The 24,431-nt window shown below is 41.1% G+C and overlaps 1 protein-coding gene across 3 annotated transcripts in view; it reads left to right on the forward strand.

The window, feature by feature from the left end:
* Positions 1–24,431, forward strand: part of LOC127572682 (protein WWC2-like) — a 217,135-nt gene that overhangs the window by 141,655 nt on the left and 51,049 nt on the right. For all 3 annotated transcript variants that reach the window (XM_052020193.1, XM_052020192.1, XM_052020194.1), the window contains 4 exons: positions 6,161–6,237; positions 7,792–7,871; positions 15,304–15,433; positions 16,169–16,315. In XM_052020193.1, the coding sequence (XP_051876153.1) occupies positions 6,161–6,237; positions 7,792–7,871; positions 15,304–15,433; positions 16,169–16,315 (434 nt within the window). The remainder of the gene's footprint in view (positions 1–6,160; positions 6,238–7,791; positions 7,872–15,303; positions 15,434–16,168; positions 16,316–24,431) is intronic.

Genomic DNA, 24,431 nt, shown 5'->3' on the forward strand with positions numbered 1-24,431 from the left:
TATTTTGGAAGGGTTGGGGGAAGAAAATCAAAGGCAAAAGGAATGCAAATTTGATTTGAACACTTGTATTATACTAAAATATGTTTCATTTTTTGTTTGGTGAAGATGCACTGGTCTCTTGCACTGTCCAGAAGAGATATTTTGTATTTAATATATTTAGTATTGAACCAAAAACTATTTAAGGTGAAATATAAAAATAGCCAAGAATGTTTTACAATTGTTTACAGAAAGCTACTGAGCAAAATTAAGAAAGAGCCCTGGTTACTTCAAATACCATCAGTTTCTGTTTCTTCAGATGGTCTGTGTAAATGTGTTTTAAGAGTCTCCAGTTAGTAATAAAATTCCTACATTACATTCCATAAAGTGAATTGTTATTCACAGAGGAAGAGGATCCTTTAGTTTACAGGTAATAGAATTGTTTGCTTCCTGGTGAAATTGCACTTTGCTCTGCTCCCCAACCATTGGTGATAGATGCACAATGTCTGTCTTCACCGAAATAAGAATACATCATTTGCAATGTTTCGGAAACAGAAATGGGAATCCGTTATCAAAGTTTTCTGTGAGGAGTCAATTCCGATACAGAGACACCAAATACATTATTTGCCACACCAAGTCACGCTCTGTTAATCTGTAACTCAGTGTCATTTCAAAAGGAACAAAAAACATTGAATGTTGAGGGTAAGTAGCTGGGCTCTTGCTATAGAAAGTCATTGTTTATCTCTTGTGTAGATAGATTATTTCTTGTCACTTATCAACCTAAGCCAAGAGGTTTTCTATATGTTGATGCACATGAATGTGGACTGCTTCATTATCTTAAAAATTGTGAATGAAGTGAACACTGAATCAATACATAACTCAAGATCATTGAGGAAACAGCTAAAGGTAGCTGTGCCTGGGTTGCTACCTTGAGGGAACCTTGTAGAGATTTTATGCCTCTGCAGTGATTGGTCTCCAGCAACCACAGCTGTCTTTCTTAATGCAGGTACGACTTCAGAGAGTCTCTCTCCTGATCCACACCCAATTTCAGTTTTATTAAAGCTCCTTATTGCCACAATCATAGAGTCGTAGATTCATTGAGTTGTACAGCATGGAAACGGCCCTTCAGCCTACTACGTCCATGCTGGCCTTTATGCCTATTTACATTTGCTCGCACTAGCTCTGTATCCTTTTATGTTTTGGCTATTTACGTGTCTGCCTAAATGCCTCTTAAACATGGTAATTCTTTCTAATTCCACCACCTCCTCTGACATTGCATTCCAGATATCAACCATTCTCTATGTAAAAAAAAACCTACTCCTCATACTCCATTTATAAACTACCTCTCAACTTAAACCCATGCCCTCTTGTTTCTGATACCCCAACCACGAGAAAAGGATTTTGAATATCTACCATATCTATGCCTCTCTTAATCTTATACACTTTTATCAGGTCACCCTTCAGCCTCCTTCACTCCAGGGGAAAGAAGCCAAGTCTACCCAATCTCTCCCCATAACTAAAATCTTCCAATCTAGGCAACAGTTTGGTGAATATCCTCTGCGCTCTCTCCAGCACAATCAGATCCTTCCCATAATGTGGCAACTAGAACGGCACACAATGTTCCTTGCTGCCCTTCTTAAATAAAGGAATAACATTGGCTATCCTCCAGTCTTCTGATACCCCTCCTGTGGCTAATGAAGATGCAAAAATCTTCATCCGGGCTTCAGTTATCTCCTCCCTTGTTTCCCATAGCAACCTGGCATAGATCTCATTGGGCCCTGGGAATTTATCCCCAATCAGTTGCATGTGATTTGGTGATGAGGCAGTTAATCGTGGCTGAAAAAATTCCTCCTCATCTCAGTTCTAAAAGAGTTTCCCTTTATTCTGATGCTGAGCCCTCGGATCCTCAACTCTCCTACTAATGGAAACATCCTTGTCACATGTTACACATCACTTCTGCTCCTCTTCACACGATGAATCCACTGCCATGCTGTGAATGTTGGATAATGAACTGACTGCTGGGCAAATGCCTTTCCAGAAGAAAAAATAACTTCTGTGCTGTTTTAGTGTGGAGGTGCCATGTCAGTTAGTGCTTATGTTTTTGACTGGTATTCCAAAGTATACTAGAAGTAGGCTTCAGATGAAGACAATTGGATACCATACATATGAGGTTGAATGCCACTTAAGCGACGTATTTAGACAACTTCACTCTGCATTCTGTATTGTTTTACCTTGTACTACCTCAATGCACTGTGTTATGAATTGATCTGTATGAACCGTGTGCAAGACAAGTTTTTCACTGTACCTTGGAACAAGTGACAATAATAAACCAATTCCAATTCCAATTCAGTACGTATCCACACTCTCAGGGTAGGAGGAAGCAATTTTGGAGAGGCAAGATACAAGGAGAATTAACAGGTGGACCCTGATAAATGCCCTTTTTATTCTATTGTAAAATTCCCATGTTACAAAAATTGGGATAAATAGGAAAGAAAAGAAGAACTCAGTAGAGAAAGTGATCCTTGTGATCCTGTCAAATAGATTGTAATGAGATATAGAGGTTCAAATAATCTGTCCTTTTTAAACCTGTGGCATACATAACCATACAGAACTGAGTGGAATAGTTTGTGGATGGAATCCTGGCTCCATTCTTCAATTCAAATGACAAAGAAAGTGATGCCTGCCTTACTTATACATATTAGAATCATTGAACAATACAGCATGGATACAGGCCCTTCAGCCCAACCAGTCCATGGTGACCATGGTGCCCACCTGGCTAGTTTCAATTTGCTGCGTTCGGCCCATATCCCTCTAAGCCCCACCCCTCCATGTACTTATCCAAGTGCTTCTTAAATGATACTATTGTACCTGCCTCAACCACTTCCTCTAGCATCTCATTGCATGTACTCACAACCCTCTGTGTGAAAAAGTTGCCCCTCAGGTCCCTTTTAAATCTTTCCCTCTCATCCTAAATCTATGCCCCCTAGCTTTGGACTCCCCTACCCTGGAGAAATGACTGTTACCATCCACTTTATCTGTACCTCTCATAATTTTATACATTTCTATAAGGTCGCCCCTCATTCTCCTATGTTCCAAGGAATAAAGACCTAACCTGGCCACCCTCTCCCTGTAACTCAGGCCCTCTTGTCCTAGCAACATCCTCGTAAATCTTTTCTGCACCCTTTCCAGTTTAACCACGTTTTTCATATGACAGGGTGACCAAACTTGTACACAGTACTCCAAGTGCAGCCTCACCAATGACTTGTACAATTGCAACATAATGTCCGAGGCAATATAACATTGCTGAGGATTATTCATTTGGTTTGCTGACTTTGAAAATTAGCACCTGGAACAATTCAGTTGTCCCTAAACTTAAAATCTTTTTGGGCAAAGTGTAATTTCTGTCTCAGGTATTGAATCTGCCATTCCTCTCATATCTACTCATCGTAAATCCAATAATTTAAAGCTAACTTGAAAGCTATTAACATCTATCTGAAATTACTCACAACACTTAAAACTGCTCTCTGCTCAAACATGCGGTCATCTTGGATATGCCACATTTGAAGATTGCACTCCTCAGCCACCATCCTGCCCCTGTCCTCGCAAAGTTCATTTGGGTTTATCCAGTAAGTAACTGAATACTGACCAAGAAGTTCTTGGATTGATTCCTGGTGTCTTGATGACAGACTGCCAGCTATAATTAGCTTGAAATCCTTCAGGTTAGAGGAGGGGAATAATCAAGCCCCACTTCTGATCACTATCCAGTGATGTCTGTGGAGGGGGATGAGCAAGGTGAGTGCACATGCTTAATGCTATGTATCTTCAAATAAGCTGCCAACAATCAATCAGGTCAAGGTTGCATTTAATGGAAATTGGAAGAAAATACAAAAGGGAGATCTGTGCCCATTGAACTGTACTTAATGGAAAGTTTGTTACTTCTGGTGGTATCTTAAAAAAAGAAAAGAAAACACTTTCTATTTGAAAAAACATCACATTAAAGAGTCCCTACAGATTGCGTTTTGTGACACTACCTTCCGTAGTACTTGAGCAGTGGAAAATGCAAGAGAGCAAGGAATGAGCAGCAAGTCTGACATTTATGGTCCCTCTTTGGTTACCCTTTCCCCAAATTTGCTTGTATTTAATGATAGTGGTGTATTGAATAAATCTGTAATCCAGCAACAGTGTATGTTGTGGTGACTCATCCCTTAGCGCTGTTGCTACTGCTGTTGCTGTTGCTATAGGGTGGGTATAATATCAACAATAGCTCAAAGCTGAGCTGCATGCTTATATTACCATGGGGTTTGATAAGCTATAGAGCCTTTTCCTGCTGCTGTGTTTACCTTTTAGCCCTCGGGGTTTGATGTACCAACCTTGTGGGTGGGCTTTCAACATGCACCTTTCATCAACAACCCATCCCCATATATGCACATTTATACATAAACAAACCATGAGTCAGTACAGAGCCATCTGTGTGCATGTGCATATTATTGGTTGGAAATACTAGTTAATATTCAGGGCATGCTAAATCTTTCAAGGAATGCAGTTTGTACATCTATATCGTCATTGGAATGAATAATGGGTGGGTTGCATAAACTGCCAGATTAGCACACTGGTGATGAGGGTTAAGATGTATTCCATTGTCTTGAAAATCCACAGTCACTGTATACCACAACATTTTATTTACAACTACTGATCTTTAAACTCTTGCGTTTGGAAATTGATTTTCGGGAATAATCCTTGTCGTACCTAATGCTTATGGCTGTGGAATATGAGTGAAGTGTGTCATATAAATATTAGAATAGATATAATTTTCCTCTTTTCCTGTATTACCACATGCTAGATTCTATTGCTTTTGATGTGGAATTTTCATGAAGTTTCTCTCATTATTTCACTGTGATTTCGGCACCAATCCCAGAGAAGGGACACTGGTGGAATCTCAGTGGAAGTTACATGTCTTCTTGAAAAACAACCCAGAAAAGTGGGTTTAGATCCAACTCTGACATTCACAGAAAGGGACAATTTTTCAGAAGTCTGCTCCCAGCAGAAGATTGTTCAGGACACATCAGGAATGATCCCAACAATATCACATTCATATATCTAAAATTTATATAAATGACATAGGTGAATGCACCAATGGTATTTTGTAACTTTGCTGATGGCACAAAATTAGGTAAGAAAGAAAGTTATACATAAAACATATGGAAGCTAATAAGGCATATAGATAGGTTAACTGAATGAGCAAAGTTCTTTCAAATTGTCTCTAAAATGAGAAAATATGAATCTGCCCACTTTAGTGAGGAAGAAACAGAAAAGCATATTATCTAAATGTTCAGATATTGGAGAACTCTGAAAAGTAGTGGGATCTGGATGATGTGGCTGATGCATGATTTGCAGAAGAGTAGTATGCAGGTAATATAAGTAAAAGGAAAGACCTGTATCATTTATACCTAGAGTAATTGAATACAAAAGTAGAGGGGTAGTACTTCTGGGATACTGTTGACAACATTGGTCTGTCTATTTAAGGAGAGATATTAAAGCATTGGAAACACATCAGAGAAGGTTTACTGGTCTATTATCTGGAATGGGCGGGTGGCTTTATGAGGAAAGATTCAGTAGGTTAGGTTTGTATTTGCTGGAATTCAGAAGAGCTGAGAAGCCAATTAATTAAAACACATAAGATCTTGAGGTGTCTTGACAGGCAGACATGGCGATGTTCCCTCTTGTGGGAAAACCTATTGTTTAAAAATATGGGGTTCCCTATTTAATACAGAGATGAGGTGAATATTTTTTTCCCAGGAGATTGAGAGTCTTTGGAACTCTCTGGATCAGAGGATAGTGGAAGCTAAATCTTTGAATCTTTCTAAGGCAGAGTTTGATAAACAAGGAGGTGAAAGGTTACTGTGGTAGATGGGAACGGAGAGTTCAGATTACAATCAGATTAACTGTAATTTTATGAAATGGCAGAGCAAGCTTGAGGACTGAGTGGCCTACTTCTATTCCTTATTTTTATGCTGATATGTAATGAGATTCAACCTCATAATAAGAATTTGCCTTATCATGTTTCATGATAATCAGCAAAAGAGGGAGAAAAAGAAATCTCTTTATTGATTGTGGTGACTCACTAAAATTTACCTATAAGGTTAGAAATTCAGAAGCTAATTTATCTTCATTGTTTATTTTGCAGTATTCTCAGGATCTTCATCAAGCACAAAGTATGATCCTGATATCCTTAAGGCTGAAATAACAACCACAAAATTCCGGGTAAGAATAACAGATGTTGAAAGAATTTGATTCAGTCACAGGTTTCACTGGGAAAATGTAAAGCAGGTGTCACATGCTTTGTTTTTTTTAATTGCCTTGGTTGACAGTTTATAGGCATGAGTCCAGAAATGTTTAATTGTTTGCTGTTGTATTCTTGACTTTCAGTAACCTGAGAGATTCTGTAGAATCTCCAAACAATTTTCACCTATTTCCCAAAAGGATTAAATCTTCCAAGGAGGAATGCTTGGAATGAGTTTCCCATGTGATATTTACCTGGCACTTTGCAATACATCTGCATTGACGTGGGTTAGATGTGATTAAAGCAAAGGACATGGGACAGTTACTACAGTCACTGAGAGTGAGATTTGCTGACCTGTACAATATCGTCATGGAATAATTTAAAATGAACCATCCAAACAGATTGGGAATTACTGGTAATAATATTACCACACAGGCATTTAATGTTCTTGACTTCAGAACTCTCATAAAGCTTGGAATTATAGAATCGTGGAATTATACGGCACAGAAATGAGCCCTTTTGGCCCACTTTGTCCATGCCTGCCATGACACCTATCTACATTAATCCCATTTGCCTGCATTAGGCCTGTAATCCTCTGTGCCTTTCCTACCCAAGCACCTGTCCGTATGCTCTTGAAACGTTACAATACTATCTCCTAACCAGTGACAGCATCAGTCTGGTTCAAACAATCTTTACAAGAGGAAATTAATTTACATGTCTGGTCAAGCTATGAGTGTATATTCAGCAGTCCTTAACATTTAAGAGATACCCACATCTGAAGAGAGCGTAGACTAGAAACTAAAGCATCAGCACGTTTCTCCAACCCATGCTCTCTTGGGCTGTGGCTTCTAGCTAGGGACTCAGTGAATTTAACAGATGCATGTTTTGTGCTGATGTTTGTGTGGGTGATACATTGATATGCAGAGTTGTTCATGCCAGCAGAGTCATAGCGTCATACAGCATAGAAACAGGCCCTTTGGCCCGACTGGTCCATTCTGACCAAAATGCCCATCCAAGCAAATCCCATTTGCCAGCATTTGGCCCATAACCTTCTAAACCTTTCCTATCCATGTAGCTGTCCGACTGTCTCTTATAAGTTGTTAATGTGCCTGCCTCAACCACTTGCTTTGGCAACTCATTCCACACATATCTCACCCTCCATGTGTAAAAAAAAAGTTGCCCCTCAAGTTCTTATTAAATCTTTCCCCTCCCACCCTAAACCTATGCACCTTGGTTCTTGATTCCCCAACCCTGGGAGCAGAAATACCCTGATTTGGTCTGTTGTCCCTTTCTGAGCTTGTGAAGGAAGCTGCTTCTATTCATAACAGGATCAGAGTAGTGATGAAGCCCTGTAGGAAGGATGTCTAGGTTAAAAACAGAAATTGCTGGAAATACTCAGCAGCCCAGGATACATCTGTGGGAAGAGAAACAGAGCTAACGTTTCAGATCAAAGACCCTTCGTCAGAACTGCCTAGATGGTCTGATGCACCCTGTATTTTCACTAAAGGATTTTAATTGTCTTCTGTTCTTCCCAGGTAAACAAGCTGAAGAGAGAGCTATCCCAGATGAAACAAGAACTGTTCTACAAAGAGCAAGGGTTTGAAACCCTTCAAGAGTAAGTTTCAGAAGTTGGGTTTAAATCACATTACAAATATTTTAAAACTGGGCCTGTCGGCTAGGTGTTCTATATGGCAGAATAATACAACGTGGCTCAAATCTAGAATTCCCAGCTTGCAAATTTCTAATCGGAAAGAGGCTAACTACTTTCCATAGGGATCTCACTTACAGAGAAGTTTCATTTGAGACTTTAGAGGAAGTAGTCCAATTCCCCTCACCTAAGTATAGTAGAAGCTAAAAATGGAAAGTTATGAATTGTTAAACGAGGCAGTAATGGCAGTCAGTGGAGTGATATGTGTCTCTGGTGACTATATCTACAGAAGTGTATCCAACTGCAGCTCCTCTTCGAATGCATAGATTGGTTGGAGTGACAGTTGGACTCAGTGAGGAACATACAGGAGGCAAAGATAGTTATAGATAGGAGTGTCAAGGAGGTGGGCACGCCAAAGGTTCAGTCAAACAGATGGGTGACCACCAGAAGGGGCAAGCAGGTTGTGCAGGATTCTTGTGCGGCTGTTCCCCTCTCCAACAAGTATACCACATTGGAATGCTGTTGAGGAGATGACCTCTCAGGAGAAAATGACAGCAGCAACTAGATCAGTGGTGCCACGACTGGCTCTGTGGTACAGCAGGGTAGATCAAGGACTAGGCAAGCAATAGAGGCGGGGCACTCTTTAGTCAGGGTCACAGACAGGCACTTCTGTGGCCACGAGCAAGACTGCAGGATGGTGTGTTACCTCCCTTGTTCTAGGCTCAAGAACGTCTCTGAGTGAGCATAGGGCATTCTGAAAGGGAAGTGTAAGCAGTCAGAAGTCGTGATCCATATTGGTACTAACAACATGGGCAGGAGAACAGATGAGGTTCTGCAAAGAGAATTTGCAGCATTAGGAAGAAAGTTATAAGCAGGACTTCTAATGTTGTAATCTCAGGATTACTCCCTGTGCCACGTACTCCCTGTGTCATGTAAGGCAAGAAATAGGAAGATAGTATAGTTAGATGGATGGCGAAGGAGCTGGTGCAGATGGGAGGGCTTCAGATACATGGATCATTGGGCTCTCTTCCAAGGCAGGTGGAACATGTAATAGAAGGACAGCAATATCCTTACAGGGAGGTTTGCTAGTGCGACTCGGGAGGACTTAAAATAGCATGACGGGGGTTGGGAACCAGAGTAGTAGGTCAGCAAGTGGAAGGATAGAGGGGAAAGTAGAGGTTAGGTCAAGTAAGGCTGAAAGGACGGACAGGCAGGGCCAGATTAAGGAATGTGATGGGTCCGATGGGCTGAAGTGTATTTATTTCAAAGTAAGGAGTATTATTGGTAGGGCAGGTGAACCTAGAGCCTGGATTAGCACATGGAACTAGGATGTTGTAGCCACTACAGTGACTTGGTTGTGGGAGGGGCAGGACTGGCAGCTCATCATTCCAGGATTCAGATGTTTCAAATGTGATAGAGAGGGATGCAAAAGAGATGGTGGAGTTGCACTACGATCAGGGAGAATGTCACAGCGGCACTTGGAGAGGACATCCTGGATATCTCAGGAATAAGAAAGGTGCAATCACTGCGATGGGGTTATACTGTAGGCCTCCCAGTAGGCAGTGGGAGATGAAAGAACAGATATGTAGGCAGATTGTGGAGAGATGTAAAAACAACAGGATAGTTGTAGTGGGGGACTTTAAGTTCCTCAATATTGACTGGGACTCCCCAAGTGTCAGATGGGCAAGATTTGTTAAGTGCATCCAGGAGGATTTCTTCACACAGTATGTTGGTGATCCAATCAAGGAAGGAGCCATACTAGACCTTGTATGGGGAAGTGAGCCTGGCCAGGTGATTGGAGTTTCAGTGGGAGAGCATTTTGGGAACAGTGATTATAACTCCTTAAGTTTTCAGAAAGTTTAGAATAACACGGGACCTCAGGGGAAAGCGCTAAATTGGGGAAAGGCTAATTACAGCAGTGTAGGCAGAAGCTGGGGAAGAGTAGATTGGGTGCAGCTATTATTGAACAAGTCCGCATCTGACACGTGGGAGTCAGTTAAAGGCCAGCTGGTCAGAAATCAGGACTGACGTGTTCCCATGAGGAAGAAGGACTAAGATGGCAAGCTGTGGGAAACTTGGATGACGAATTTAGTTAGTCAAAAAGAAAAAGGAAGCATATGTAAGGTTTAAGAAACTGAAGTCATACTAGGCCTTTGAGGAATATAAAGGAATCAGGAGGGCTAAAAGAGGCCATGAAATGTCTTTGGCAAGTAGGATTAAAGAAAATTCTAAGTCATTTTATACATTCATTAAAAACAAGAGGTTAACTAGAGAGAGGGTAGGTCCACTCAAGGATAAAGGAAGGAATTTATTCCTGGAGACAGAGGAAATGGTTGAGGTACTAAATGAGTACTTTTCATTGGTATTCACCAAGGAGAAGGACATGGAGGAAAGCGAGATCAGGAAGGGTATGCTGGTATTCTAGAGCATGTTGACATCAAGAAGGAGGAGTTGTTAGGGCTCTTGAAGAGCATTAAGTTGGATAAGTCCCCAGGGCCTGATCAGACATCCCAGGTTGTTGTGAGAGGCAATGGGGAGATTGCTAGGGCCTTGATAGAAATGTTTGTATCCTCTTTATCCACGGGCGATGTCCCAGAGGACTGGAGAATAGCCAGTATTGCTCCTCTGTTTAAGAAGGGCAGTAGAGACAAACCAGGAAATTATAGGCTGGTGAGCCTTGATTCAGTGGTAGGGAAATTACTGGAGAAGATTCATAGGAATAAGATCTACTTGCATCTGAAAGAACATAGACTTATTAAGGATAGTCAGCATGGTTTTGTGTAGGGGAGGTCATGTCTGATGAATTTGATTGAGTTTTTTGAGGAGGTGATGAAGGTGATGTTGTCCACATGGTCTTTAGTAAAACTTTTGACGAGGTCCCTCATGGTAGGGACCTAATCTAGAGGATTAAGGCACATGGGATCCATAGAGACATATTCAAAATTAGCTTGACCATAGAAGATAGAGTGTAGTGGTGGAGGAGTGATTAGTAAGTCTGTAGACAAGACAAAAATTGGTGGATAGTGAGAAAGGTTGTCAAAGGATTCAGTAGAATATAGACCAGTTGGAAATGTGGGCAGATAAATGGCAGATGGAGTTCAATCCAGGCAAGCATGAGGTCAATCCAGACACTTTGGGAGATAAAATGCAAAAGGAAAGTATACAGTAAATGGCAGGACCCTAAGGAGAACAGGACCCTTAGGATGTACAGAAGGATCTTGGGGTGCAAGTCCATAGCTCCCAGAAGGTAGCAACATATGGATAGGGTGGGAAAGAAGGAGTATGGCATACTTACCTTCATCGGTCAGGGTGTTGAGTATGAAAGTCAAGAAGTCATGCTGCAACGGTATAAAATTTTGGTCAGGCCACATTTGGTGTACAGTTCTGGTCACTGCATTTCAGGAAGGATGCAGAGGCTTTGGAGAGGGTGCAGAAGAGGTTCACCAGAATGCTGCCTGGATTGGAGAGTATTAGCTACTAAGGAGAGGTTGGATAGACTTGGGTTATTTTCTGAGAGGCATAGACAAGGTAGATAGAGTCTTTTTCCCAGGATGGAAATGTCAAATACTAGAGGGCAGAGCTTTAAGGTGAAAGGGGAAAAGTTTAAAGCAGAACTACCTTTAGACGCCTGGAACGCGCTGACGGGGGAGGTGGTGGAAGCAGATAAGTCAACGATGCTTAAGAGGCATTTGAACAGGCAGGGAGTGGAGGGATAGAGACCATGTGCAGGCAGATGTGCAGTTTAAATTGGCATCATGGTCAGAGCAGATATGGTGGGCTGAAGGGCCTGTACTTGTGCTGTACTCTTCTATGTTCTATATTCTATGGAAAGATCAACCAATAAGGAGACATATGAGCACAAGGAACAGGGGCAGGAGTAGGCCTATCAGATCCTCAAACCTCCTCCACCATTCAGTAAATCATGGTTACTTCAGATTAGTGCATTGAAAAATACTTGTGTTTTTCAAAGGCTAGTGCACCAAAACTAAGTTATACATTTTAATTGCTTTATGATTTTCCATTTAAAATTAATACATTCTATTTTTCTTAGACAAACCCTAAATCATGAAAAATTGGCATAGCAATTGACCACCCTATGAGAACCATTTATTGAGATGATAAATGATAAAGACTTGTTTATCTTGTTAACTTGTTAACGCTGCAGTTTACAGCACTACGTATGGCTTTTACAGATTGCAAACCTGCATTTGATTAACGTTGAAGTGCAGTGGTTGTGATCACTGAGGTCAGTCAGTTGGAGTATCATTGTGTTTATGTTGCTACTTTTGTTTTAAAGATTTAAAGTGTTGAGCTTTGCACATTGAAAGAAAGACTAGAACAAAGGTTTACTCAACATATTATCCATCAGGGAAGATCCAAATAAAAATGCTTCCTGAAAGGATACTTCCCATAGGAACACCAAGTGCCTCTGGTGCATCTTTACATCACATGTGTACCATTGTTTCATTGGTGATTGAACCTTGGTAATTTCTGACTTTGAATGATGAAATACTTAAAAGCTTATTTGCATTTATTCTCCTGCCTTCTATTTGTAGTCAGAACAATGTTGCTAGTTATTAAAAAGGATCTCACAATTATCAAGAACCTTATTAAATCCCTTGGAAAGATACCTAAGCACCTTGCATCCAATGAATGACTTTACAGAACAGTTGCTATCACTAAGTAGGTGAATACAATAGCTGTTTAAGGTACAGTATCATCTGACAAGCAGCAGTAAAATAAATGACCAGGTATTTCCTTTTGAGATTCCAGGTTGAAGGAAACTTTAGTCATAACACAAGATTTTGATGTGTAACTAATGTGACCAAGAGATGTTAATGCTTTAAGTAAATGGGTAAAACTGTAGCAAATGTATTTAAAAGCAGGGAAGTGTGCACATAAAAAGCATAAAAATGAGAACTTTCTAAATACTGAAAATCTAGAAGCAGTGGAGGTTCAAAGGGGTTCATGCACAAAGGTCTCTAAAGTGTCATACTGAATTACAGAAGAGAATCAGAAATGCCACTGGAATATTAGGCTTTCTGTTTAGACAGCACATTCTTGCCTCACATTCACTGCAGCAAGCTTCACCAGATTGATACAGAAGCAAAATATCACAGACGTTCGAAATCTGAAGAGAATCTGATATGGTAGAGAGAGAAAGGTAATTTCTGTTGCTTGGAGGGAAATAATTGAAAATTAGACCCATGCCTTCCAGTAATACTTCAACACACAGAAGTTCAGCACTTCTGCCACAACCAGGAAATGACACTTAATGAACTGATAAATTAAAATCTAAAATTGACACAATTATGTTAATGATAGTTATCAAGGAATATGTGGGGAAAAAAGCAGGATTATATAGTTATGTCTCAGATCAGTTGCCATCTCATTGACTGGCGATTTAGGTTCCAGGGACCAAATGACTTACTCCTCTTCCCATGCTCCTGTTTTCCTAAGTTACTTTCAACTGAGCCAGGAGAACAGGCAGGTGGGCCTGCCACGTTATATGTTATAAATTAGGCTCTTAAAGTCGACCGAGATTTGATTTTACATTCTTTAAAAGAACCCTTTCTCTCTACAGCTCTTTTATTTGATTATGCCTCTTTATCTCCAGAATTCCTTGAAGTGCCAGCATCAGTGTGTGATTAACTGCACTGACACAAGTTGGCACTCTTGTCCTGCCCTGTTTTTCCTCTCTTATCCTACATTCCACTTCTATGTGCCACCCAGCCAAGTGAGTGCACCTAAATTCTGTCCCCTGCATTTTAAATTCAAATTTGCAAGTCTTCTGATTTGACTGGGTCTTATTTGTTAAGTAACTTTGCTTTGTTTTATTGCTGAAGAGGGGATTGTGGGAACATTGGCATTAAGGGTGAAGTGCAGTCGTGGAACTGATCGTCTTGCACATGGATTAGTTAAAGTTTAGTCAGACAGATTGCTTTTATATCTCTTCAATAATGTAGTATTGTGAGAAATAGATTGCTTACTGACAGTTTTGTCTGGAATCCAAAATATGTTTGGGCCATTGTCAACAAAATACCACAGGGGAACAATGGGAAGCTGTGTGAAACATTTGGCAGGTCAGGCTTTGTTTTCTCTAATACACCTTATACTGAAAGTTACTGCAAACAAGCATATTTGCAATAGTTACAAGGACTCCAAGCATTCCCAATGTACGAATGCACTTCCTCATTTCTGCCATGCTAACTCACAGACATGTTCAGATTTGGGCAGCAAATGGTGCATAGTGCACATGTGGGGCCACTTCTGTGGTACTTGTTCACATTTGTATGACATTGGTCATACAGATTGGTCAGTATAAATTAAAGGGTCCCTGCCACCCTGGCCATTCCCTTTTCTTTCTTCTACCTTCTGGGAGAAGATACAAGAGATTGATAGCCCAGACATCCAGATTTAAGAACAGTTTCTTCCCCACTGCTATCAGACTTCTGAACCAATCACCTCTTTCATACCCCCTTCCTGGTGGTACTGCCATGTTCTAAGTCTCTTAATTCTTTGTACTACTTCAGATTGCACTACAATGTTTGCACCATTCTGCAGTCTTGTGCTTGTCATTGTATTTATTGTTGTATTTATTATACCCTTGACCTCCAGCACTAGGAAATAACTTTAGACAGAGTCACTCTAAGTGAAATCTTTCTCCTTGCATCAGTTCTCCATGGGGCACCTGATCACGGCTCTCATCCCCAACTTGATCCCAACCTGATATTAACCCCTCCCCCAGTGACTGCCTTCCTGACCTTGAGCACCTCCACTCTCAGCCTCTCTCCCTTGTGTGATTCCTGCTCCTACTTATTCCACCCCATCCAGCCCACCAAAACACCTTGGCCATTTACAAATGGAAAAAAGGTCTCTGAGCAATTATTGTGGGTTTGGCCCAGATTGAAATTGTTAATTCAAGTGATCCACCTCAGTAAAGAATTATGTGAAGATATTTGTTCAATCATTCCTCTAAACATAGATTTACATTTTTCTTTAATATTACAGTAGAGACTTTATTTCAAAAGTATTCTTTGGCTGCAAGGAGCTTTGGAACATCCTCAGAGGAGCATGAATCATGGTAGAATCATACTGGTGCAAAAGGAAGTCATTGATGCCATTAAGTCTGTGCTGATCCCATCATTCCCATCCCCTTGCTCTTTCCCAATGGCCCTACAAATCATTCTTTCTATCCAACTTCCATTTGATGCACGGAATCAATTAATTCACTCATAAGTTCTGTCCTGCTTAAAATTAATGGATCGACAACTGTACCAGGAATGTATTAGTCTCTGTGCTTAAACTGGTTCTTTCAGATGTCTACATTTTACCCTCACTCTCATGTAGTTTATCTTTTCTCGGCTTTTAATCAATTTCTTCGTTTCTTCTGTTGTAGAATTGATCGGAAGATGTCAGGAGTCCACAGTGGTTATGAACTGAGAGAGGCCAAAGCCATCTTAAGTGAACTGAAAACCATCAAGAAGGCCATTAGTACGGGGGAGAAAGAGAAACAAGATCTAATGCAGGTACCGGAGAGGCTTTTAAATAGACTTGTGAGCTGAAGTTAATGCCCAATGTCTGTGCATTTACTGGAAACCAACCATCATCGTTTACTCCAATGTACTGATATTGCACAGTCTACATTTAGGGTTATTTCTAGCCCCCTCTTTCTGCCCAGAATTACTTGCTGTGCCATGTGAACAGAAACATCTTCATAGTTATTTCCCCCCTTACAAAACATCTTCTGCTATCTCCCCCACCCCTAATATATATGAAGCATTATGTCCAAAGGCTTTGGAACCTTTGAATCTTGTGGCTATTGCCAGAGGGAAAGTGTTGAGTCTCAAAGATCATCTGGGGAGGTGGGAGGGCATGGGGGAAAGAGGTAACTAGTAAAAACTCCTTAGTTTACTCCTGCAATCTTTACAAGCCCTCTGGGCTGTTGGGGATCTTGTTCAGCCATTTACATCAGGTTTTCTCATGTGCCTGATCTATGAGATGGGATGGCAAAAGTGAGGCTGACTCTATGTATTATGCAACTCTTGCTGGGCTCCTGTCTTCTCCACTTGCAGGCCTGGTGACACTAGGAAATCCTGACTGGGTGCATTGGCAATGGAGAGCTGGCACAATGGATTTCCTTTTATTTCTCCTCCCTGTGTCTGAAGGAAACTCCACTCTCTTTTACAATGTTCCACTGTGATATTCCTTTAAACATTGTTTCAGTGAATGGCATCTGTAAAGTTTATTTCATTTTCTCCCAGAGCCTCGCCAGATTGAAGGACCGATTCCATTCCAACCAGCACCGGGGAACCTCTGAGTCAGACTTGCAGTCCAATCCAGGCAATTCCCATCTCTCCATCTCCAGGCAGTGCCTAGATGCTGGCTCCCAAACGGATATCATTGGTGACGTGAGTATTTAAGTTTTTTCAGTGATTTTCCCAGTCTGTTCCCTTTGCTTGAGTCTGCCACACGGAAGTAAGGGCAAGATCAACCAACCAATGTTTTGAACTACAGATCTCATACCTTGAACATTAACTCTTTTGCAAGGACTTGACTTCTGGAGTTTAATGCTGGGCATGAGAAAGGCACTACTTGTCTCAGGAAGTCTTGTAAACGTGAGCAGAAATTATTGTTTTTTATTAATGCTTCACCATATCTAATGTTGTTTGAAGTCAGCAAGATTGCCTCAAGCTCACTTCAGATCATCATGGCAGAGAAGGGCCATTCATACACGAAAGATTGTGTAGGCCTGAATCATGAGATTGGTTGAGGTGTAAGGCTTTTACATAACTCCACTATTGATAACTATGCCTTCAGCTCCCCGGTCCCGGGCCTTAATGAGCCTGAGGGCACATACCACCAGGCTTAAGGACAGCTTCTACCCCACTGTGATAAGACTATTGAATGATGAGATGAGATTCGATGATACCCTTATACAATGAGATGGACTCTGACCTCACGATCTACCTTGTGACCTTGCACCTTATTGTCTATCTGCTCTGCACTTTCTTTGTAGCTGTGACACTTTATTCTGTACTGTTCCTGTACTACCTCAATGCACTCTGTACTAACTCAATGTAACTGCACTGTGTAATGAATTGACCTGTATGATCGGTATGCAAGATAAGTTTTTCACTGTACCTCGGTACAAGTGACAATAATAAACCAATACCAATAGCAATAATATCTGGAATTCCTTCCCTAAACTCCTCCAACTCTCTTCCCTACTTGGACCTAACATCACTTTATGTGGTTCATGTTAAGTTAATGCTCCACTGAAACACTATGTTGAGCAGCAAGTCAAGCAGCATTTTTACAGATGCTATCTGATAAGCCATTCAGTTTTGTGCTAGTTATAGCATACGATCACATGCAATCTCCAGAGAAAACGCTATTTAAAAAAAAATATGCTTGCCCTTTTAAGAGGAATTTTCCTCCGAAGTGTAAATATATGAGCACACGTCCTTGTGCCCTAATTGAAATGTTGGATTAGTGATTCAGCAGTCTGTGGTATGCAGATTTATCTAGAGGGAAATTATTTTATCAGGCATTAAGAGAAAGCCTGACCTGTGCAGCAGATTTCTTGATGAATTGGTAGATCATGAGGACTGGACTGTATTGTGGTGATTAGTGACATGGAAGAGAGCTGTTCAGAGCTAGTATTAGCAGTCTCAAGCGTTACTGCTGTGTGAGCTTAACTAACAGTCAGAATGTTATGCCTTTTGTTTCAATATTGCCATTGTGTGCAGAATTGTCCTTGAGAACAAATTGGTTGCAATCAGTTTATTTCATTAAGAACAACTTAAAAGAAATGATAAGATTACCAAATCAAAGTAATGCCAGTCCTGTGCACTTATTGGTTAGGCTGCTTTTGGAGTTGTTTGGATAGGGCACAATCTACAAAGGCATTTGAGGCTGTGGAGAGAACATAAGAACACAAGAAAAAGGAGCACCTGGTCCCTCTAGCCTGCTCGACAATTCTTCAAGATCATGGCTGGCTGTCTGCCTCACTGTCTTTTCACTACACTACCCCCATATCCCTTGATTCTCTTCTCGTATGTCCTCATGACATAGGAGGCCATTCAGCCCATTGAGTCAATATCAGCTTTTAGTCCCATTCCCAATCGGTTATTAATTTCCTGTAACCTATTCTCATCAACTTCCTCCTACATTCACACCCAAGTTGTGTAATTACGTATCACAGACATCAGAGGTTCTAGCACTAATCCCTGTGGTACACCACTGGTCACAGATTTCCAATTAGAAAAGCAAGGGCAGGCACGGTAGTGTAGCGGTTAGTGTACAACGGGTTCAAATCCGGCCACTGTCTGTAAGGAGTTTGTATGTTCTCCTTGTGTCTGTGTGGGTTTCCTCCAGGTGCTCTGGTTTCCCCCCACATTCCAAAGACGTACGGGTTATGAAGTTGTGGGCATGCTATGTTGGCGCCGGAAGCGTGGCGACACTTGCGGGTTGCTCCCAGAACACTACGCAAAAGATGCATTTCACTCTGTGTTTTGATGTACATGTGGCTAATAAAGATAACTTATCTTATCTTATCCCTCCACCACCACTGTGTGCCTTCTATCACCAAGCCACTTTTGGATCCAATTTGCCAGCTCGCTCTGGATCCCATATGCTCTAACCTTCTGGACCACCCTATCATGGGAGAACCTTGTCAAAGACCTTACTAAAGTCCATGTAGACAACATTTACTGCCCTGCCCTCATCAATCATCAGGTAGCCTACCAATCAGCACAACTTTGGGATGTGGAAAGTAAGTGGAGCATCCAAGGGAAACTCACATGGTCACAGGAAAAATGAGAAAATTCTAACTTATTATCCAGAAAATCTATCTCTGTTTTGAATGAACTCAGTGACTGAGTTTTCAATCACTCCAGAGTATAGAATTCCAATGATTCACCACTGTCCGAGTGAAGAAATTTCACCTGATCTCAGTCCTTGATGATCTATCACTTATTCTGGACTGTGAACCCCCCCCCCCCCCCCCCCCCCCCCCCCCCCCCCCCCCCCCCCCCCCCATTTCAACACTCCTCTGTGAGGGGAAACATCCTCCCACAACTGGCCTGTGGAGCCCTATAAGAGTTAGTAAGTTTGAACGAGATCACCTCTCACTCTTCAACTGCAGAAAATACAGATTTTTCTACTCATTCTCTCTTCATATGGCAAATCTGCCATCCCAAAGAGCAGTCCAGTAAATCTTCACTACACTCTCTCTATGACAAGAATATCTTTTCTTTAGGTAAGGAGACCAAAGCTATATGCAGTTGTTGAGTTTGAAAATGCTTCCAATCCTCAGACTTAATGCTATTTCTGGTAACATTATGTCACTCGGATTTAATACCACCTCTAACTTCTCCCATCAGCGACAAATGGGTTACATTTCCTGTTGGGTTTCTATGCCTAAAAGGAATATAATTTTTCTGAAAATTATGCATTATGCTTGCCATAGCCTACCCACCATCACATCTTTCAATGTATTTTCCCAATCAACCACACTCATTTCTTCCCTTATATTTTCATGGTTTCCCTTGATTAGATTTACAGCCCGGTTTCCAATTGAACCACATCACTTTCAAACTTAATGTACAATTCTGTCATATTTTGGTCACTCTTCTCTAAAGGCTTCAGAAGAGATTCACAGAGATGACCTCTACCATGAGAGGTTTCATTAGGAAGAAAATCAAAAGAAACCCCTTTAAATGGAATAAGTAATACAACATAAATCTCTGAAGCCTGACCAAGTGTACACTATGGTGTTGTGGAAAGCAAGGGAAGAAATTTATGGGGCTCTGGCAGGGATTATTCTATCTTCCTTAGCCACGGGTGAGGTGACAGAAGGCTGGAAGGTGGCTAATGATGTGTCTTTATTTAATAAGGGCTGCAAGGACAAGCCAGGAACTACAGCCCAGTGAGCCTAACCTCAGTGGTGGGTAGGTTACTGGCAGAGATTCTGAGAGACAGGATCTACCTGCACTTGGAAAGGCAAGGACTGATTAAGGATAATCAACATGGCTTTTTGCATAGGAAATCGTGTCTCATGAATGTGGTTGAGTTTTATGAAGAGGTGACCAAGACGATTGATGAGGGCAGGGCGGTGGACGTTGTCTACACGGACTTTAGCAAGGTTCTTGACAAGGTCCTGCATGGTAGACTGGTCTGGAAGGTGAGCTCACGTGGGATCCAGGGTGTGCTAACCAAATGGATACAAAATTGGCTTGGTGGAAGGTGTCAGAGGGTGGTAATGGAGGGTTGATTTTCAGATCGGAGGCATGTGACCAGTGGTGTGCAGCAGGGATTGGTGTTGGGTCCACTGCTGTTTGTCATATATATTAACAATTTGGATGAGAATGTAGGTGGTACGATTAGTAAGTTTGCAGATGACACCAACGTTGGTAGTGTGGTGGACAGTGAAGAAGATTGTCTAGGGTTACAACGGGATCTACATCAACTGGGAAAGAGGACAAAGGTTTGGCAGTTGGTGAGGCTGCACCTGGAATATTGTGTGCAGTTCTGGTTGCCATGCTATAGGAGAGAGGGGATTAATTTAGAGAAGATGCAGAAAGGTTTCATAAGAATATTGTCAGGACTGGAGGGCTTGAGTTATGAGAAGAAACTGGGTAGATTGTGACTGTTTTCTCTGGAGCAACGAGGGCTTAGGGGTGACCTTATAGAGGTTTATAAAATCATGAAGGTCATAGATAAGGTGAATGGTCACTATCTATTTTGTATGTTAGGAGAGTCTAAAACTAGAAGGCATAGATTTAAGTGAGAGGGGAATGATTTAAAGGGGATCTAAGGGGTAAGTTTTTCATACTGAGGGTGGTGGGTAAAATGGAACAAACCACCAGAGGAGGTGATAGAAGCGGGTACAATTACAATGTTTAAAAGACGTTGGGACAGGTTCATGGACAGGAAAGATTTAGAGGGATATGGGCCAAATGCAGGCAAGGAAGACTAGCTCAGGAAGGCACCTTGGACAGGAAGGCTGAAAGACCTGCTCCCATGCTGTATAAATCTATGACCCTATCTAATGCATCTCTTCAGTATGAGAAGAGATTTTGATAAAATGGGGACAAACAATTTCAGCAGCTCAGTAACTGGATGGCATAGGTTTAAGATCTTCCCAACATATGAAGTCAAGTCAACTCAAGTTTATTGTCACAAGTATGGTGAGTTACAGGTACAAAGAAAATGTTGCTGCTGGATTCAGGGAAATTTTTCCCAGTTTATATTAGGACATGACATGGTCTTCCAGAAACAGCGGCAGAAACAAGACTCCACAATCATTTTGAAAGAGAGACGTGGGTTAATATTTGTAAAATAAAAGTTAAAAAAATGTGAAGAACGGGGTTAAGCACTGATTGCTTTCAAAGTCACAATGGGACTGATAGTAAATGAAAATTTAGAAAAAAACTGAAGGGGCTGAAATTTTGAATTGTAAACAGAAAATGCTAGAGCCTTTAGCAGGTCACTAGGGACAACAAGCCTCCTTCTGTTCTGTAAATTTCAAACATTTTATTATGCCTGAAAGATGCACTATCCACTTGGGAGCTGAGCCACATGGACCAGAAGAGTTTGAGGATTTTCCATTCTATGTCCTGAGTTAGTTGGCCTCAACCAACTAGGAAAATTAGAAATAGGATGGGTTGAAGGATTGACCGTGGCAATTATTCTGCTTCCTAAACCTTTACTGTGATTCCTTCTGGAAAACTTGTCCGAGTCAATATGTTACACAAGACCTGCATCAGGATTGGCGGAGAGGCCTTGAAGCTAAATAGCCTGCCAACTACAACTTCTGACATGTGCATGAAAAATAGCCACAAGGGGCCCATTGGCCTGTATGGAATCCTATGCTGGCATAAGCCACGAGGACTTTGTTTTAGTTGTATCTTCTGTGACAGACGGATTCTGCTAACAGTTCAATCCATTTTGCACACTACATGTTTACCGTAGATAGCAGCTAATCTCCCCTCACATGGTATCCAATAATATATGAAATTAACTTCTTCAGAAAGCAGCCAGAATAACCTGCTATGTCAAATCATACTAATGCACTCTCTCCAATTATAGCTTGCTATCTGACCACTGGAATATTTGCTGATGGCATTTTAAGCATATGATGATAAATCCAAGTCATACACAGGTCAAGCTTCAAAGTAAGCAGCTTACGGAATAGATTTGAGCCATGATCTGAGTTTTGTATAGAGGAATGCTAATTGAGTAGAAATATTTAATCTCTTAAAGGCCAGTCATTGCAAGGACTCACAGTTCATGTTTACAAGGTTCAAATTGTTTTGAGCCCAGTGCCCTTTATTACCTTCCTCCTTATATCTGGTTGGTCATATGAGAAAAAATTATATAGCACAAGAATGGAAGTATAATTAGGTTGCAAATTACCACTTACTTGAAACACATAGAACAGCTTTGTGACCTAGTTTTGGAGGTGAGTATGAACAAGATATTTTGGTGGATTGTCAGTAAATTCACTGCCAAGGGTAATATGGATACAGTGCAGTGAGTTAAAAAACCGTTAAGGACCAATGTACTTGCATTTGCTGACAAGACTTCCTCATTAAAGATCAGCAGCACAAAAATGGGTAACTGACAAGAAAAGATGCTTGCAGAATGAACGAGGGGAAGAAAAGCTGACTCAAGTTTGGAAGAGGATAAATAGCTATGCAACCTTCATGTAGTGTTGGCAGATCTTGACATTACAAACTAAATCATGACTTTTGTTTCCCAGACTTCAGCCATAAGAGCTCCAGATGTGAGTATTGACAAGTGGTTGGCATAAAAGCAGTCAATAAAATAGCAGCAAGCAGAATTTCCAAAAACAACTTGCATTTATGCACATTGAAAGTGCAAGAAATGCAAGAGGTTTAAGGGAGGGAAATTCCAGAGGTTAAGACCTTGGCAACTGAAACTGCAGCTGCTAATCGCCTGAACTGAGTGAATGGCTGGGCCATTACAGAGATCAGTTAACATTGAAGAGATGAGCTCACTGTACAGCCAGACAGGATAAAGGCAGCAAGTGAAGTAGATGTGTTTTAACAATAATTCAGTAATTTGCATTAATGATATTAACCTTTTATATTAAGCATACAGGTGGAGAGTTGATCTTGCTGATTTTGATTGATCAATTGATTTTGCTGGAGGAATTACAGTTTGAGAGGGGCAGGATCATGAAAACAAGAGGGAGGACTTTATAATAGTAGTTGATGGAGGCTGATAGTTCCCAGTGAAAGAAATTATAAGGGCAGCAGGACTTTGCACAATAAATTTACAGAGGGTGGAATGAGAGAATTTGAGCCTAAATAGTCAAGTCCAGACAAAATAAAGACATGGATGAGTGTTTCAGCAGCAGATGAACTCAAGGAGGGGCAGACTCATAGTTTTGCTATTTAAGTGGTTGGTCTGATTGATGGGATGGATATGTGGTCCAAAGCTCATCTTGAAGTCAAACGTGGTAACAAGATTGTGAACTTCCTGATATAGTTTCAGACAGATGCCAGGGTGAGGGATGTAGTTGGTTATCAGAGGAAGTCTGAGGCAGGGGCTGAAGACCTTAGCTTGCAGTTATTTAGTTGGAAGAATTTCTGTTCAGATAGTACTGAACACAGGACAAACAGCCTGACAACTTAGAGACTGTGGAGAGGTGAAGAGGTAATGATGCAGTGGAGCTGAGTGACGTCAACATACATTGCAGAAACAGACTGTGCTTTAGGATGATATTAGGCTGGGACTAAGGATAACTCATTGCCAAACACTGGAAGTAACAAAATTGATGTGGAAAGGAAAACCATCCTTGGTGACTCGCCACTTACAGCTTGATGGCTATGAATCTGATCCAAGTAAGTGTAGTCCTACCCAGATGGATGATGGTGGAGACACATAGGAGGATGATGGTGAGGTTAACTGTATCAGTATCTGAGAAATATATCTGCAGACAGCAGTAACAGTGTTTTGTACTCTGGAGAAACAAAGGACTGCAGATGCTGGAATCTGGATGAAAAATACGATGATGCTGGAGGAACTCAGCAGGCCAGGCAGCACTGACCTGTTGTGATCCTATGAGCTTTCACAACACAAGAAAGCTCGTTGGTGTGATTTTGCTGCAGTTTCCCATTGTGAAGGGTCCTGACCCGAAACGTTGACCGCCTGCTTTTCTCCATTTTGTACTTTGCTTTCTAAATTCATAATTTCACAGGCACAGCACGGTGCTCAGGTGGTACATAATGGTGCATTCAGTGCCACAGACAGAAGATCTGTGGTTCTTCTGAGATTCCACTGTGTTGTCAGTAGATATCCTGGAAGAACAGTGTAAATGCCCATTGTTGATCTTCCATTGAAAATACAATGATTGTTTGGCAAGCCCACAGAGTTTTTAAAACCAGCTACCACAACAATATTTATTTATATTTTGGAAATCTGATTTTTACAAGATATTTTAAGTATCAGCGCCTGGCCTGCATCATAGTGTTTTTTCATTTTAAATTGAATATC

Source organism: Pristis pectinata, chromosome 7 (assembly GCF_009764475.1).
Source record: "Pristis pectinata isolate sPriPec2 chromosome 7, sPriPec2.1.pri, whole genome shotgun sequence".
In the NCBI taxonomy this organism is placed as follows: domain Eukaryota; kingdom Metazoa; phylum Chordata; class Chondrichthyes; order Rhinopristiformes; family Pristidae; genus Pristis; species Pristis pectinata.